The following is an 18,743-nucleotide window of genomic DNA, read 5'->3' on the forward strand; positions in this document are numbered from 1 at the left end:
AACTTGATTCACAAACGTAAAAACTTTTACTTCGGTAAAAACTCGTTGCACTTCGGTAAAAACTCGTTGCACGTTAGTAAAAACTGTTTCACAAACGTAAAAACTTCTACTTCGATAAAAACTCGTTGCACTTCGGTAAAAACTGTTTCGCCAACGTAAAAACTTGTTGCACTTCCGTAAAAACTATGTTGCATATCTCTAAAAACTTGTCGAATGTAGATAAATATTATGGTAACACGCGTTGTATTTCGGTAAAACTTGCTGCACTTTGGTAAAACTCGTTGCACTTCGGTAAAAACTTGTTTCACGGAGTTACAGCACTGATTCAGACAGGCAAAAACTTGTTTCGCACGGGTACATTTCGAGAATTTTATTACACATCGTAGGCAAAAGATTTGTAAAAGTACATTTTTCACGCAAGAAGAACTTGGGTAAACACTTTCTTAATAAATTAAACAAATTCTTGGTTACATTAATGGTATAGTAGTTATTTTATTTAAGCATAATATGGATTGGTAACAAAACATTATGTATAAATACAGCCGTTTAGAGAAATTCCAGTTTTCTTACTTACGCGTAAAAATATTTACGGACATTTCAGATCAGCAACGGAAAGAATACATAGAACGAAGATCGTGATCTTGATATGAATATTATAAAAACTTAACAAAATGTATATACAATTGGGTACACATTCAAGGAAACCAATATTAAGTTTATAATTGGCCAATATAATATTGGTGAATACGACGAATTCATGGGAAGCACCAAACATAAAAACTTATCTAAAACTAACAGTTAGCTACAAATAAATATTAATACTTTAACACATGAAGTAAACGTAATTACGTTTGCGACCACTATGCTACAAGACAACAAATAGGCCTACAATCTTTAGTGGCGGTGCTACCGAAAAAATATAGTTTGACTGTTGGTCTAGCTTAAGTTGCGTTCATACGCAACGCAAATGATGTGTGTATAACCATGGAGGATTTGACTAATAAAGCACAAGCGACAGTTTGCACGACCGGTAGTTTTTGATTGGTCAAATACTTAGATACGTCATCGAGTCTTATTGAGAACCACGCTTTAGTGTGAAATGTATTCTATTTTATCTAGGTGAATAAAGTAAAATTTAATTCTATTTTCCCCGGTTCTTCGGATTATCTTCGACACCGCCACTAACTACAACTAAAAATGCTGCATATATAATTATTATATAATCGCTTAATATATTAGACTTACAAAAGGATGAGTAAGTTCATTAATCTTTCCCACCTATTATTACAAAATCAATGTATAATCGGGCGAACTATGAAATTAAATAGAAAGTGTTTATTTACTGTTTTTAATACAATTTTTGTTATAAATATTTTAAAATGCATCTGGGTGCACAATCTAGGAGTTGTCTTTAGAAAAATGACCAAATATGGTGTTTAAATTAAATTTTAAAATATTGGATTAATGAATAATAACGAAAATAAATCTGCTTCTACATTTTATATAATCATTTAGTTATTTTTCTTTTTGAACTTCTTACTTTTAAAAAAAAAAAAAAAACCAGATATGTATCAAACCAAAATAATTATTTAAAAAAAATATTTTTGGTAAGCATGTTTGATAGATCTGTAGATGAAATGTTGATACAACAAAAACTTGTCAACATGTTCTGATTTTCTTGAAACAATGACTGTGCCGGTCAACTTTAAAGGATCAGAAGATTATTACTGTATGCTAATCATGACGATGATGTGACAATTGATGATGACGATGATGTGACAATTGATGATGACGATTTTAATTATAAAAAAAACTAATCCTAGTAAAACTAATTATTTATATTTGACTGAAATATAATGTAAATTTCAGAATTTTGGTCATTTCTCAAAAGACTCTTCTTTTAGCATCGTTTCTTTGTTACAAGATAAAACCAACATGATTATTTTTGGACAAGAAATGCAACTATTTGCATAAGTGCTATCCTAATAGATATCTTGCCCTTTCTGAGATATCATTCCCTTACTTAAACATATTGCCCTTACTTAGACATCTTGTCCTTTCTGGGCCATCTGGGCCTTCATTTGAGCCAACATTTCTTGCATTCGCCTCAACTGAAAAACAATAAAACAAATTATTTATTTAGCTTTAAAAAGTCCAAATCAGAAGAAAATCAGAAAAAGTGCTGAATTGACATATTCTTTATAAAATATAGAACAATAAAAAGATAATCACAATTTACAAAGATATACATATATATATACATATATACATACATATATATATACATATATATTACTATTCAACACGCTGTTTCTATTGTTATATTTCTTTTATTCCTGTCCACCCAGGCAGTACTTGCCAACTCATATGCTATGACTTTATCCAAATTCCCTCACTTGCACTGATGAAGAGCTAGTGTTGCCCGAAAGCTCTGCTAACTTTTCTGGCTGTTTACTTTATCGTTTTGATTTAGCTTTTCGCTTTTTATTTTTGTATCTCCATTGAGATCCAGCCACTGATACCCACAGCATTGTCATTTTTTTACATACTGTACATATATATCAAAAGTAAAATGAAAAAAAAAACAAACGCAATTGGGGTACAGTATACATGTTTAATATAATTACTTACTACGATTTTCTAATAATTTCACCAAATAGAGGACAGGACTATTTTAAAATCTTTCAGTTTTTGTTACAGGAATTTTACATTTCCTTTTATTCTTAAGTTGCGTTGATAAAACATTTTTGGATTTTGGTAGCCAGTGATTAAAACGTTCATTCTTGCTTTCTTGTTTTGCAAAACGTATGCACAGGTTGGCCCTGTGTTGAGGAATGGTCTCTAAATGTAATTCTTCAAGTGCATGTTGGTAGTTATCATAGTTTTTGGTAAGAACAGAAAATGTAGCAGACCTTGGTCATAACAAAAACGACTTGGAACCATCAGAATGTTAACATATATTCTGATATAAATTACATATTTCAAGGGTCTTTAACCCTACATTGTATGGAGGTCTGTAATCTTACTGTCTGAGTATGTGTATGATTTACCTTCGTGAATACAATAAACAAATTAAATTAAGTCATAACATTATACCATCAATCAAAAATTACCTGGTAAACTGTAAAACTACACTAATATATGATAACTATATTTGTAGACGGAATTAGTTAAGTTTACCCTCTTGAGGGAACTCCATCTTGTGTGGTAGAATGCAAAATGATGTTTATACACCACTACCAGTATTATAGGCTTAACACCCCTATCTACCTTGACCCCACAGCTAAAAAATCTTGACCCCTAACATTCCAGGAGGGTGTTAATAGTACTGTTTATTCTTAATTCATCTGATTGCACCAGTACTGATTTAATGTACCTTTCGAAATGTCCACAAATATTTTAATATAATCAATAAATATTTTGCTCAGGGTTAAAAGATCGAGATCGAACAAACCGTACACCCACAGAAATACTGTATACAAACTATTATAAAAGTATGACATGAGAAGTAAAATGAATGGGTCAAATGGTGTGCCACCTTGATTATTATTATTTGATAGAATCACAATTAATGATAAAGAAATGTTGTTTTCATTTAAGCAATTTTACAAAATTGTTCTTTTTACATTTAGTATATATCTCCTAATTTTTATGTATGTTTGATTGCAAGTGCATGCAATTTCTTTGGATTGTTGGAGATAATAAAGTTTTCTTATGTCTTATTTTATCTTATTGATTAAAACAAATTATATATTTAAAGCAATTGATAAAGTGATTGGACCTGAGAATGAAGGCAGATATAGACCTGAAAAGATGAAAACAACATCTTGCCAAAGATAACCATAAGCGAATTTATTGATAATATTGTTCCCAAAGACTTTTAAATGGTGAACAAAAATTAAAATCAAAATTAAATATTTTAAATGATTAATTTGCATTCATATGCAACATACAAATGTCAAAACATTCTTGGAATTTCCATGCATTTTTTTTGACAAAGACATTTTCCACTTGTGTCAAAACGCCATTATAAGCTATTATGAGAATGAAGTTGAATATTTCGCAATTTTCTATAGATACGTGAATTCTGGCACTACATCGTAACTACAAGAGGCTTTATACAGTACTTGAAGTTATATAAATAAGCGTAAAATGAAATTGAGTGATGTCGGCAGCAGCGACAGGTTTTCGTCGTCTGAGTCAATGACTTGTGGCCAACATATAACTTGCAATTTACACTGAACTTTGTTTCAACTCACTCAACAGATTTCTAAATTTGATTTATATTGGAAACTAACAAAACTGTGTTAGGCCTTCTGCTTGGGAATAGGCAAAGTGTTTTTTTTTTCTTTCGGAAGGTCCGCTGATTGGCATCGCTTCAAACTTATTAAATGTTTGTTTCCTTGAGTTTTATTCCTCTATTTCCTTAACTCCCACTACCGACAAATAACTTTCCCTAATGTCAACAAGAATTTTACAATTTAATCTTATATAAAACAACTGCTAGAAGTTATAAAGTACTAAAGTTATTCTTTGAATTGAATACCGTTGAAAAGTCAACTTAAAAAGTAAAGAAAATTTTTTAAGTAAGATAAAAATTGAGGTTGAAATACTCATTTGAACAATTTTGTTTATACTGTAGAAAGCAAAATGAAAAAAATTTTTTTTTTTTTTAATAAATTGATTTTTTGTATATACAGGTACAGGTACTAACCAAACTTAGTACAAAGTCACACAAAGCAATTGGGGACACTTTATTTACAAATCAAAATTAAGGTTTTTGTTGGACCAAAATTATTAGTAATAAAGCTAAAATAGTAATAAGTGTTACACAGTATAGTGTAAAAATTCATTTTAGTTTATTGTCAGTATATATAAATATCTATGTATCTTTCACCATACTTGAAAAAAATTGATGGAAAATATATATCTTAACAGTTTTAAGTTTGTAAATCTAATTTTAATTTTTTAGTTCTATTTTATCTTGTTTGTGTACTTTTTGTTTTGATATTTATATATATTTTATATAAGACATCATGTAATTGACAATCTCACTGTTTTATGTAAATAAAATAAACAGTTTGTTGAGACATTGCAGATTCAGTCATGCATGACTCATCAATGAAATAAATAGTAAAATATTAATTTTTGGAAGCGAGACAACAGATTCATAGAAAACTTTCAGCTTTTCTTCTAAAAACATTGCTTTTGAATGATGTTATTTATTAAGCTAATGTGCTATATGTCTGAATTTTTAAAGCTCAAAATATCAAATTCTGCTTATATAATGCGAACATTTTCACTTTCATAATTACCGAAATATAATTCCTAATTCGGTCACAAAGCACCCGACTAAGACCTGGATAGACCGAGTTATATAATTCAACGTCTACGTGACAATCATCACGTTGAGGGCTTTCATTACGAGTGTATGTATTGTATTGTTTGAGTACATTTTTAGCTTCACGCAAGTATGTGTGCAGAGTCGGTGCATGTTACTGATGGGAACAGGTGAATTAGATTTAAAGTTAAGGTGCTCCCGTGCCAAATTTGGTAAATAACCTGGAATTGTACAAAGTATTTCTTAATTGGTTCTAATTGACCTGCAAGATGTTAGGATGGTCTTACATCCTTTAGAACAAATCAGACCACATTTTACATTGGAATGCCATTGCAGCACAGAAAGAGGAATTAATTAACACAAATATTTTACATATAAAATACAACAAAAACATCTTTTTATCCTTTCTCAAAGAATACAAACACATTTGTAGAAATATATATATTTTTTAATTTATTTTTATTAGGCAATATACTCAAAAGAATATTAACTGGAATCCTAATATTTAATGTTCAATGTAACTAATATATTATCTTTTTTGATCAAATTCCTTAGATACTTATTCATTAGTTGCCGCCATTTTGAAATTACAAGAATCATAACTTTGGAAAAGAATTTGTACTAGAGAGGAATGAAAAAACGGAAAAAATAACAAACCAACAGGAAATTTCTGGGACACGTAAAGGTGTTAACTATTGAAATATTAAATCTAATCTGATTTACATAAACATAATAACGTTGAAAATATATAAAAATCCTCAAGAAAATTGTTACAATACATTTTCAAAATTTTGATTGAAACATTTTGAAATGAAGTTTGACATTTTTGAGGTTGATTACCCTAAAGGGGTGAGTGTGTCCACGTCGGCAGCTGGGCCTGGTTATGGCCACCACTCGCATCTGCCTTTTTACGCAAATTTCAACTTGTGAAGAGGGCTGGTTTATGCTACAGCCTGTCAACTGGATATCCGGGATGGATCAACGGTAAACACAGAATGTGTTAAGACATAGGTTATACAGAAGTCAGGGTTGATTAGCAAGGCACAAATCTATACATTTTATCTACGTACTAGCAAGGGTAATCAATGTGAAACATTATCATTCAAAATATCATTCAAATCATAGTGAATCAATATATATGTGCTGTTTGGTCCTCAGATGACCCATTACCCAAACATCATCAAATTTAAAAAGATGGCCTTCTATCTAAAGCTCTGTCTACACTATCAAAGTAGTTTAATAAAAAAATGTGATGTGTCCAAATATAGTAGTGACATCTATAGTAGTGACATCATCAAGTTATTTTCAATCAATATCCCAATGATTTTAAAATTTCATCCAAACAGAAAAAAATTGTGTTAATAATAATATATAAAGCACACATATCCACTAGAAGTGCTCAAGACGCTACCAAAGTTGACCGTTGTTGCTATTTATAAATTATAGACACTGCAACATTTACCCCCTCATCCGTATATATAATTCCATCACGATATTATTATGACAATGATAATAATGAAAAGAACAATCTATTTTATTGTAGTATAAATCAGAATCATACAAGTAGGCTGGAAATTAAACCATGTAACATCACAAGTTAAAATGCGTGTTTATGTTCAAAAACAGCGCTATATAATAGACACCTAATTTCAGACACTTTACATTCCAATTGGATTGACTCACAAGGACAGACAGACCGACCAAAAAAAAAAAATACATGCCCAGTCTTTGACTTTGACCTTGCACATCTGTGTTGTAATAAATCAATTAACCTTTCAACTTATAAGTCTTACGAAACCTGAGTTGCCTTAAGATGTCCAAACGTAGGCGTGTGCAGAGAGTATTTCACTCGGATCAACGCATTCAATCGGGGGAAATCCACTATCGAGGACAATCCATGATCGAGGACATGGGCATTGACTAAATAACAATTGTGATGAGGTTTGCCCAGACACCTGCTGATAAATGTCTCTAGCACATAGGCTAACCTTGGCCAACATAAAAACAGTACATGACATATTTATAAATAGAAAAATAAAGCACATAAAATGAACTGAATAAACAAGATTTGACAAAACCACATTGAAAAAAAAATTGGATTGAAATATTTGTGGTGGTATGGTTCACTTATCTAATGCCCCTTGACTTGTACAAAATAAATAAATGACAAATTAAAATTCCATATATTCTTTTTTTTAAGTAAACATGATGTTAATGAAGATAAACATTCGATTCTTCAAATTTTGAAATTGACGTTCTTTCTAAGAAAATTTAAATTTTATTCAAGATGGCGACATTGCAAAATATTCAAATTCTTTTTTGGATTGTGTTGGGCAAGACGGGAAGATGTGCAACCTTCAAGTCTTTGGTGTGATATACATTGGTCATTTTCCATCAAATTCTTTTTTCATTTTTTTATCACCCAAACAAACATACAGGTAAAGATCTGTCTACACTATCAAACTAGTTTGACCAAAAAAGGTAGCAAACAGGTTAGTGATATTCCCAAATATGGTAGTGATATGACATCATGATGTCCATATATGTTTGATAGTATGGACAGAGCTTTAAAATGACCTACCTCTTCTTCCTTTTGCTGTAGGATTTGGTCCTTGTCTGAAGAACTTTCTTTTCGTTTACCAGCGCTATAGAACAACAAAAGACAACAAACCTTATTAATTATTTAAGTGGAATTCATAAAAATAGTATGTATTGTAATATTTCATTTAAACTTCATTCATAAATCAAGAGAATGGATCAATTAATGAAGATTTTAACAGAAATTTTTTTCCAAGGAAAATACGTATAACTTTTAGTATATTCAATCTAATTTAAAATGTTTACACTACCTGGTTTTAACAGCCGCAGCGCCTCCTCCACTTTTTGCTAATCTTTCGGAACGGAAGTTTTCGTAGTGAACCTCATGGGTCACCTCTTGTAAATCTTGCATATGAGTTCTATAGATAGTTAAATAATTTAGTTATTAAATAAATAAAATATCATTGTCAAAAATTAAGCAAAAAACCTAATAATAATATGAAGCAAAAAACTATTCTAACAAACATACGGTAAACATTGTTCTTAAACAAGTGAGGGCGGTAAACCAGTTCACTGCTAGATGGTTTAAAAGCACAGATTTTATACTTGCTAACTAAACCAAGATAAACAGCTACAAGATCATAAAGACAGAAGTCTGCAGTTTGCAGCGTCGTCGGAACAAAAATGTAAACAAAATCCAGAACTTACATTAGCATGCTACGTAACATAATGAAATCACAATGATCAGGATTCTCAACTGGAAAAGAAAAGATTAAAATTAAAACATGAAATTTACTAAAAAAATAAAAAATGATATTTTGTTACTTATTTCGATTGTAAAAAAAAAATGTAAAAGCAAAAATGATATGTTGCTTACCTTCTACAACTCCCCATGGATACAGCCGACCTCTGACCTTCTTTCCTTTCACTTCTATCAATTGGCTTGAACCACATACTGCAAACGGTACACTTTGCTGAAAACAAACATTTGATGAGCCATGTGCTACTGAAGCAATTGTTGTTACACAACAATCCAGCAGGATTCGAACCAGCAGTTATACCACAGACCATTGGATTTTTAAGCAACTTACATTTTTCTCATAAATTATCTATTGTATAGTACTACAATATATTTTTACTGTTTCATACCACTTTTCATACCTTGTTAGTATTGATTAAAGGCATTTGTAGCGTTGCATATATGACACCCCACTTTCACCTTATTTACACCTTGTTAGTATTGATTAAAGGCATTTGTAGCGTTGCATATATGACACCCCACTTTCACCTTATTTACACCTTTTTAGTATTGATTAAAGGCATTTGTAGCGTTGCATATATGACACCCCACTTTCACCTTATTTACACCTTGTTAGTATTGATTAAAGGCATTTGTAGCGTTGCATACATGACACCCCACTTTCACCTTATTTACACCTTGTTAGTATTGATTAAAGGCATTTGTAGCGTTGCATATATGACACCCCACTTTCACCTTATTTACACCTTGTTAGTATTGATTAAAGGCATTTGTAGCATTGCATATATGACACCCCACTTTCACCTTATTTACACCTTGTTAGTATTGATTAAAGGCATTTGTAGCGTTGCATACATGACACCCCACTTTCACCTTATTTACACCTTGTTAGTATTGATTAAAGGCATTTGTAGCGTTGCATACATGACACCCCACTTTCACCTTATTTACACCTTGTTAGTATTGATTAAAGGCATTTGTAGCGTTGCATATATGACACCCCACTTTCACCTTATTTACACCTTGTTAGTATTGATTAAAGGCATTTGTAGCGTTGCATATATGACACCCCACTTTCACCTTATTTACACCTTGTTAGTATTGATTAAAGGCATTTGTAGCGTTGCATATATGACACCCCACTTTCACCTTATTTACACCTTGTTAGTATTGATTAAAGGCATTTGTAGCGTTGCATATATGACACCCCACTTTCACCTTATTTACAGTTAAGACATTATAAAAGTAAAGGAGAATCTCCCCTTTTACCCACAGGAAAGTGTTCCACCAGAGTTGCTGACTGGTCGTGGGCAACCCATATTGATTTTTTTATACTTATGTACATATTTCATTTCAATTTGTTTTTGTTCATGAATGTTGTCTGGTATGTGTGTACAGTACATGGAAATGGTATCCAAACTGACAAGCACCCGCTTCTTTTGGTACTATTGAACATTGTAATTGTGAATAAATAAAGTTCTAAACAATTGCAGTCTGAAAGCATGGCTAAGCGAATGTCAAATTGATAACACTTAGATCAGGTCAACCAGTTTTTCCGGCAATCAATTGATAAATAATATATTTCATTGATTGGACGTTGTGTTTATTGATGTGTTCTGGCAGGTTTGGAACAGGTGGGGTACACATTCAACAAATAGACCAAATGATTTGTATTATTTCTGGCTTATCTCCAACATAAGTATTGAAATATAAAATGAATTTGACATAAACATTGATAAAATTATCTGGTATTTGAAAATGGTTACATTCATTGTGGCGTCGATAAAAATAATTTTAAGAATGGTATGTTACTACTCACTTTTAATGAGTTGTTTTGCTCTTTGAAATCTTCATCTTCATCCGAGTCGCTGTCAGGAAGATGATAAACTTTGATGCCATTGTCATCAATTTCATTCATAATCTATTAAGTTTACAAAAACAGAAATGTCTTATCATTTTTATTGATGTAATTTATGGAATGTTGTAACATTATACACTTTTATTAGTATCAACAACCTGCTACATTAGTGGCTACCTGTAAGTTTCTTGTGTTGCTTGTTGTTGTTGTTTTCTTCTCTTTGGGAACTTGTTTGTTTTTAATACAGTGGCCGTATGTAAGTGAGATATTTTCCTTAAATATTTTTCACTTAACGCAATAAATATTTAAGTATTTTCCTTAATATGTATTCATTTAGATAGAATATTTGTTATTTTTATTTTAATGGTATGTGTTTCCCTTAGACTTAGAATGGTGAATGGATCCAAATAATGGTTTTTAAAATGTCTTAATTATATCATATGTATTGTTATTGTGTCAATATTTAAATTAATAAATTAAATGGTGACACACCCATCAGTGATACTTATATATTGCAAAATTTTAAATACTTTAGGGCACAATGTTTCTTTAAACCGAGCATTATAGTATAACAATGCATACTTATTTGTATAATTGACAAGTCCATTTTAGCCACAACCAACTACAGTAGCCTAAAATCTTTTAAGTCGGTTTTATACACAGGACCCACAATTTAACATCTCACAAGTTTCATATAACATAATGGCGTTTAACCCATTATCACAATATCATTACCTTAGCCTTCAGCATTTGTATCTCGCGTTTAGTGAGAGTGTCGGACTTTGCAATCACTGGCACAATGTTCACTTTGTTGTGAAGCGCCCTCATAAACTCAACATCAAGTGGTTTCAATCTATGATAACAAAAATTACAATTGAAAGCAACTTTAATAAATAATTTTGTAAAAACTCTAATGCAATTATATAAAGTGTATACTAAACCGCTGAGGATAATGGTGAAAGATATGGTTGATGAAGTTCCTGGAACATACTGATGCCACCAGAGAATCGGAACATAGTCTAGTCAAATCTAGTCAGAAGCGCATGCAAACTAAACGGATAACACATTAAATGTTTGTATGAAATATCTTAGCATGATTTTCATTTTCATAAAAAATATATATGAAAAGTCACTACATAGTTCCAATAGACCGGTGTGTACCCTGACAATTTTCCAGGTAAATTCCAGCTGCAGAGGTCTTGTTAAATTCAGATAAAAATCAATTAAAAACCTATTAATAATTAATCTTATTTAACTGATCTATCCATGGAAATCCTCAGAACTTAACATTTAGCATCTAAAGCTCTGTCTACACTATCAAACTTTATGTGACAAAAAAATGTGATGTGTCCATATGTCCGTCCATATATGGACATGGTGATGTCATATCACTATCATATTTAAGAATATCACTACCATATTAGGCACATCAAACTTTTTTGTCAAACTAGCACTCGCACACATTGATGTACAGTACTACTACTAGAGATGGATACTGGTATGCAGAGAGATGAACTGGCTGTCACAATGGCAGATAGAAAGTTATGGAGGAATGTAGTCAAGTTCGGGTATGTCCTGGACTAAGTAAGTAAGTTTGTGAGGTAGTGATATGACAACATCATGTCCATATATGGGCACATCACATGTTTTTGTCTCATAAAGTTTGATAGTGTAGACAGAGCTTTATATTACAATAGCCTTACCCATGTCCTGTGGGTGAGATAAAATAGAAACAACAATGTACTCGATTGTCCACTATGTGCCTTCTGTTCAAACCACTCTCATCGTTTAAGTACTTCTCATATTGGTCATCGATATATTTCAGGATAGGTTTGAAACTGCACAAAAAAAAAATTAGAAAAAAAGTATAAGGATAAAATATTAAGCTCTGTCTACACTATCAAACTTTATGAGACAAAAACATGTGATGTGCCCATATATGGACATGATGTTGTCATATCACTACCATATTTGGTTATATCACTACCATATTTGGGTACATCACACTTTTTTTGTCAAACTAGTTTGATAGTATTGACAGAGCTTAACACATTATGCTTGGTACTAGCTTGTCATATTGTTTTCTGAACACCCACCCATAAACATTAGGTTAAGTTCAGCACTTTATTTTACCTAATTAGACCTTTTAAAATCATGGTTCTGCCACTCTTTTGAATACTACACTACACAGCCCGACAAAGAGGCCTATTTAAATCAAGACCAGTTTGAATGCACTTTTTTTTCCCTCTAAGTTTTCCTTTAAATTTTATATAAGTTTCTGAACAATCCCAGTATAACTTTGTTTTAAATTGCAATGCACCGAGCTGCAATGCGCCGAGCTGCAATGCGCCGAGCTGCAATGCGCCGAGCTGCAATGCGCCGAGCTGCAATGCGCCGAGCTGCAATGCGCCGAGCTGCAATGCGCCGAGCTGCAATGCGCCGAGCTGCAATGCGCCGAGCTGCAATGCGCCGAGCTGCAATGCACCGAGCTGCAATGCACCGAGCTGCAATGCACCAAGAGGTTTCGAGAGTGGCTTCATTTGAGATCATCGCCTTTCACTATTTAGTGGCATGAACAGCTTCTTGTGTCAGTTGACATAATACCTACCAATCTTGATTGTTAATGGCGTCACCATATCCTGGTGTGTCTACCACTGTCAACCGAAGCCTTACTCCCCTCTCCTCTATTTCAACAGTTGATGCATCAATGCTTACAGTTTTGTCTATTTTATCTACAATAAGAATACAGTAGAATGAACATTTAGGAACAGAAAATAGGCAACTAAACAATTAATACAGTAAAGTATCAGCAAAAGAAATCTCAGTAATGGATGGCAACATCAACAAAAGCAAAGAGATCAGCATAACAGTTGCATAGTAAGCAACAGTACATAAGCAGCAGCAGCAGAAACAATGGTAGCAGCACAATAGTAGCAGCAAAACAAAAACAGGGGTAGCAGCAGCAACACAACAGTTGCATAAAAGCAGCAGCAACAATGGTAGCAGCACAATAGTAGCAGCAACACAAAAACAGCGGTAGCAGCAGCAACACAACAGTTGCATAAAAGCAGCAGCAACAATGGTAACATCACAATAGTAGTAAAAGCACAAAAACAAAGCAGCAGCAACAATATGGTAGCAGCATAATATTAGCAGCAACACAAAAATAACAGTAGCAGCCCAGGAGTAACAAACACATGTGATATTTTTTGTTGGTCATGTTGTTTAATATATGAATAACTTTTAGTTACCTGCAGCACTTGGGATTTGTCTTTCTGGATATAAATCAGTAAGAAACAAACTGTTCACTAGAGTAGATTTACCAAGACCAGACTCACCTGAAAAATATTATAAATGTAGGATAATCAGAGAGTTGGGATAATAATATGTAAAGTAACTGTAATGTGGATTTGTAGAAGGCATTTGATGGAAATGTACAGTGTGGATTTAAGTATTGAAATTGTGAATTTTGCTGATATCATTATGTAAATTATAAGATGATAATTTAACTACAGTAAATGTGACAAGCCTTTGCTTTATTACAGGGGGAAAGTTAATTGTCGTGTTTTCCTGTCGACGTTATTCGACGCTATCGTTAACAATAATCGGCGATCTCTTACGTAAACATTGAAAATGTTAACGATTTACAGGAAAATGTACTCGCTATCGTTATCATTTCAACTTGATCGTTTTCAAACGATCGTCGTTGAACTTTTAACGCTCAACAACGATAACGTCGACAGGAAAACAGGCTTTACTATGACTGACATACTGTACATACTTTTTAAAGCTCTATCTGCACTCCTACTAGTACTAATCTATCAAACTTTATGTAAAAAAAAAAAGTGACGTGCCCATATATGAACATGATGTCATATCACTACCATATTTGTGCATATCACTACCATATTTGTGCATATCACTACCATATTTGCGCAAATCACTACCATATTTGGGAACATCAAACTAGTTCTGATAGTGTTGTCAGAGTAGTTTATATGTCATTAAAAGCAAGAAATTCCACCTTTAGCAAGATACGGGAGATCTACAGTAATTGGGGAAACTCCCGTAATTGGAAAACTCCCGCGATTATGAGGTCAAAGGTCAGTACTGATGTGTTGCATAAGTATATCATAATTTGTATTAAATTTGTTTTACTTTTTTTCGAGAAAAAATAAAATAAAATCAAATTATTATAAATAATCCAAGTAAACCAACTATATTATCCCACAATATCCTATCCGACTATATAATGCTGTAATTGTACCAAAGGGCAAATGGCAATTCCCTATTTACTAGTTGTAGTTTATTGAAAGATGATTCATAGACATAAGAGGAAATACGTCTTCACCACTTATAATAAACAGCTTTTTGTCATAAATGTAAATGGTAGGGGGTTACAGGTCATTTTTAATGTCGCATTCACTAAAAAAAAATCACATTAAAAAAATAATTATCATTGTAACCTCTTAATATACAGTATTACAGTACTACATTCTGAACTTTATTTGCTTCCTTTTTGATATATTTTGTTTGTAATTCATTGTAAAATGTAAATTTATTTTGTTTTACTGATTTGTGTACTCATTTGTACTGTACAGTATATACTGTAGTCTTAGTACCTAATAACAGTTATAATGTCAACACTCCTACCTTGTAGAATAACACCAACTTATGGTGAAACAAGCTATCCTGTTTAAATAAAGTTAATAATAGTAATAATCTGTTATAAAAATGATAATGTTCTTGATTAAACTTGTGTTTTCATAGTGTTTTAATAAATTCACTTCCAATAAAACTTTTTTGGTTTTTGGATAAAGTTTTAATAATTTATGTTTCAAAAACAGTTCATACTGTAGATAGATATTTATTATTAAATGAATATCTTAATATAATAAATATGCTGTTTATCAAGTAATCGCATAACAATAAATGTTATTTGTCAGTCACTTTTGTTTCTCGATCTCGATAATGCAGTTAATACTGTACCATCTATACAGTTTATTCTATCATAGAGTGAAATAATGATTCAATTTCCAGTCATATCTTCATAATTGGCCATCATAACATATCAAATTTAAATCCATTCAACAACTTAATGGCCCATTATGAAAATATCAAATTCAAAATTAGCCATTTAAGAATATGAGTACCACTATGCTGTGTATGTTTACAGACATTACCCTCTGTATGTGGGCTGTATTATTTTGCCATGAGAAAAGAATTACTTTATTTAATACTAAATTACACTACAGCAGTATTCCTCATTTTCAGATGTTGTAGTTCTTGTTTAGTTTATTTCACACAACATATTATACATTTGTAATGATAATAAATATTTAATAATTATACATTTCATTGTGCGTGGAGAATTCAATATGCCATAATGGCTTTATTGTCTGAACCAGATAAAACAAGCAATAAATACAGTATTTATACTTATTTTATTCAATCGAAACCAACAGCCATAATTACCGCCACTAACAGGTTTGATACAAACAAAGCCAGGACTGTTTAAAGCACCTTGATTGGTCCTGACATTGATCAGGGCTTCTCTCGTCCATTGCCCACCTTGACCAGAGGTCTGAGGCAGATACTAGATGCAGGGGCTGCCCTAAGAGTCAGCAGTGCTTATTTCAAATGCCTAGAGGGACCCCAGATCCGTATACAGCACCCGCTATTCCTAGATGGTCTCCCATCCAAGCTCTAACCAGGCCCAACATTGCTTAACTTTGGTGATCTGACGAGAACCGGTGTTTCAACGTGGTAAAGTCGTGATGAAGTAGTTAGTTTGCTATCAGACCCCTGGCCTACAAGTAATTTGTTTTGGCACTGAATTAAACAGTGTAATCATCATTAATTAATAATATTCTAGTAGTGTATGGAGGATATACAGTATGCTAAAATATTGATCGATATTGAAACTATACCTAAATTTATGATGACTATCTCCTAACATAATTCAACGTCATAATCACATCTGGTTTCAGTTTAATTTTTTATATCAGTGACAACAGTCATATTGAAGGTTAAAGTTCTCTATGACATTTTTATGCATTTTTTATGCAATATAAAAATAAAAGAAAAAAAACACAATCTAGACTAAAATTACAAAAATGGAGGTTCAAATCATTTTAAAATACAGGTCTAAACTACTGTGCCATTTGTAATAAGGTGTTATAGATCTCTGTATTATCAAACTAGTTTGACAAAAATATTTGTGCCCAAATATGGTAGTGATATGACACCATCATATTGGCCATATATGGGCAAATCCCATTTTGTTGTCACATAAAGTTTGAAAGTGTAGACAGAGCTTTAGATTCCAATTAAATTCTAATTACCGCATCTACTTCACCAAGATATCTCATCTCATTGGCTTTTATTTAATTTGAAACACAAAATATTTCATTTTTTAATATATGAATTTAATAATAATATGAATTATTATTTATTGATTTGATTCAAAATTTCATCTATGTGTATACAACAAAGCTTTGTTTATTTATGGTTCCTCAAGGAACATACAAAAATGTTGGATATATAGCAGGACATTTAAAAGTGTCAATAGACACTTTAGGATGAATAACCAGTGATTTTTAGTTTCCTGTTTCTAATGGTTAGATCAGATCAGAGACCTTGCAGCCAAATTGACATTAGTGCTACTTCGTTAAACATTTTCGTTTATTAAACATAAAATAATTGATGCGTCAAAGCCATGATGTTGTATGTCAACAGTGCAAGGTTCAGGTTAGGTTTCGGCAATTAATTTAAATACTTACCAACAACCATAAGCGTAAATTCAAACCCCTTCTTAACTGATTTTCGGTGCACCTGATTGGGTAGATTGGCGAAGCCTACATAACCAGGTGTCTCTGGATTAGTGAACTGTGAAAAAACATGTGAAAACAACTATTTAGTGTGTTTATATTATTTATAACGCCCTGTCTACACTATCAAACTAGTTTGACAAAAAAGTGTGATATGCCCAAATATGGTGGTGATATGACATCCCCATGTCTATATATAGGCCTCCTCTAATTTACAAAAATTGTAATGCAAAAGATAGGACATGAAATTAAGTTCAGTTCACTTCATAATCATTTCACTACTTTTAGGCTCTAGGCCCTTATTTTAAAATCCTGGATCTGCCATTGATAATATTTCGACTGATCTAAATGGAACGACCTTGATGACATTGAGAGTGTACACAGCAGCTGTATTCATGTTACCATTTAATAATGGTCTACAGTAGATGTCTGGACAGATATTTTGAAATTATTCTAAAGTCTCTGAATACTAAATTCAGTTTCCTACTAGATGCCCAATAAACACCTGAGTCACATCTTTCCCTTTTAACTTGAAGGGTATACTGTATGGGTTATGTATGGTCCTGCTCACACTTGGCAAGAATTTAATAACTCTTCATTCATACAGAAATTCATAACTGTACCATAATTGTTTTTGTGTAAAATGTACGCAATGAATTGAAAATGCAAAGAAATTTGGAACCACCAGAAATTGGAACACTGCATACTGCTTTTGCTATAAATTATATTGTTAGTTATTTTTGGTATGTAAAAAAAGTACAAGAGAGTCAGCCAAGCTTGAAATTGACTGGTTTATGAATGAAAGAAGTTAACACAACCAGAACAAACGTTATATTGTAATATTATATTATACAATACTTGACTTATATTGTTTGAAAAAGTACTGTAGCCTCCTACACTACACATTGACTGATATAAATAGTTTTAAATGGCATGAAGAAACTGTAAAATTATTTGGAAATTCTTTTCATTTATCATTTAATTGACATTGTTATCAACCTACAGTAATAGGCCAATATATAAATTAATTAATATATTATAATCTGGCATAGGCCTATCAATAAGGTAAACTCATTCGTCCTAGATTCATTTTTAGAATCGAGGACACATCTTACTTGATGACACGATCCATGTCCGCTGTCAAAGGACATGCTCGGCGAAGGATACTTCACTCAGTCTGGGCCTAGCCTAGCTGGGCCTAGGCTAAAAAACGTGTTTACCACAACATTTACTTACATTTGATTTATCTGACAAAGCCATAATTATTCAGAAATTAGGTAGGAGCACCGTGTTATAAATTAAAATAAAAAAGAAGCTTAAACGTGGAACGAAACAGCAATTTTCACCACTAAACTTTGTCCTTGTCCAGCAGAAATCCAACACTCCCACACCACACCGCAGCAGTCAGAGTACACT

At 32.2% G+C, this 18,743-nt stretch overlaps 1 protein-coding gene across 1 annotated transcript; it reads right to left on the reverse strand.

The window, feature by feature from the left end:
- Positions 1 to 467: 467 nt before the first annotated feature.
- LOC140044616 (septin-2B-like) lies at positions 468 to 18,737 on the reverse strand. The gene is made up of 12 exons (XM_072089202.1): positions 18,564 to 18,737; positions 17,280 to 17,385; positions 13,749 to 13,835; positions 13,106 to 13,229; positions 12,201 to 12,335; positions 11,233 to 11,350; positions 10,459 to 10,560; positions 8,757 to 8,853; positions 8,588 to 8,636; positions 8,191 to 8,298; positions 7,923 to 7,986; positions 468 to 2,111 (listed from the first exon to the last, which is right to left on the reverse strand). The coding sequence occupies exons 1-12, from the start codon at positions 18,585 to 18,587 to the stop codon at positions 2,043 to 2,045; spliced, it is 1,083 nt and encodes a 360-aa protein (XP_071945303.1). The 5' UTR covers positions 18,588 to 18,737; the 3' UTR covers positions 468 to 2,042.
- Between the last annotated feature and the right edge of the window lie 6 nt (positions 18,738 to 18,743).

The sequence above is a fragment of the Antedon mediterranea genome, chromosome 3 (genome assembly GCF_964355755.1).
Source record: "Antedon mediterranea chromosome 3, ecAntMedi1.1, whole genome shotgun sequence".
Classification (NCBI taxonomy): Eukaryota; Metazoa; Echinodermata; class Crinoidea; order Comatulida; family Antedonidae; genus Antedon; species Antedon mediterranea.

Coding starts and splice junctions, on each gene's coding strand:
- LOC140044616 (XM_072089202.1), bottom strand. CDS start 18,587: ATGGCTTTGTCAGATAAATCAAAT. Junction 13,230..13,748: donor ACAAATCCCAAGTGCTGCAG/GTAACTAAAAGT, acceptor TTCTTATTGTAG/ATAAAATAGACAAAACTGTA. Junction 12,336..13,105: donor GCCATTAACAATCAAGATTG/GTAGGTATTATG, acceptor TTTTTTGTGCAG/TTTCAAACCTATCCTGAAAT.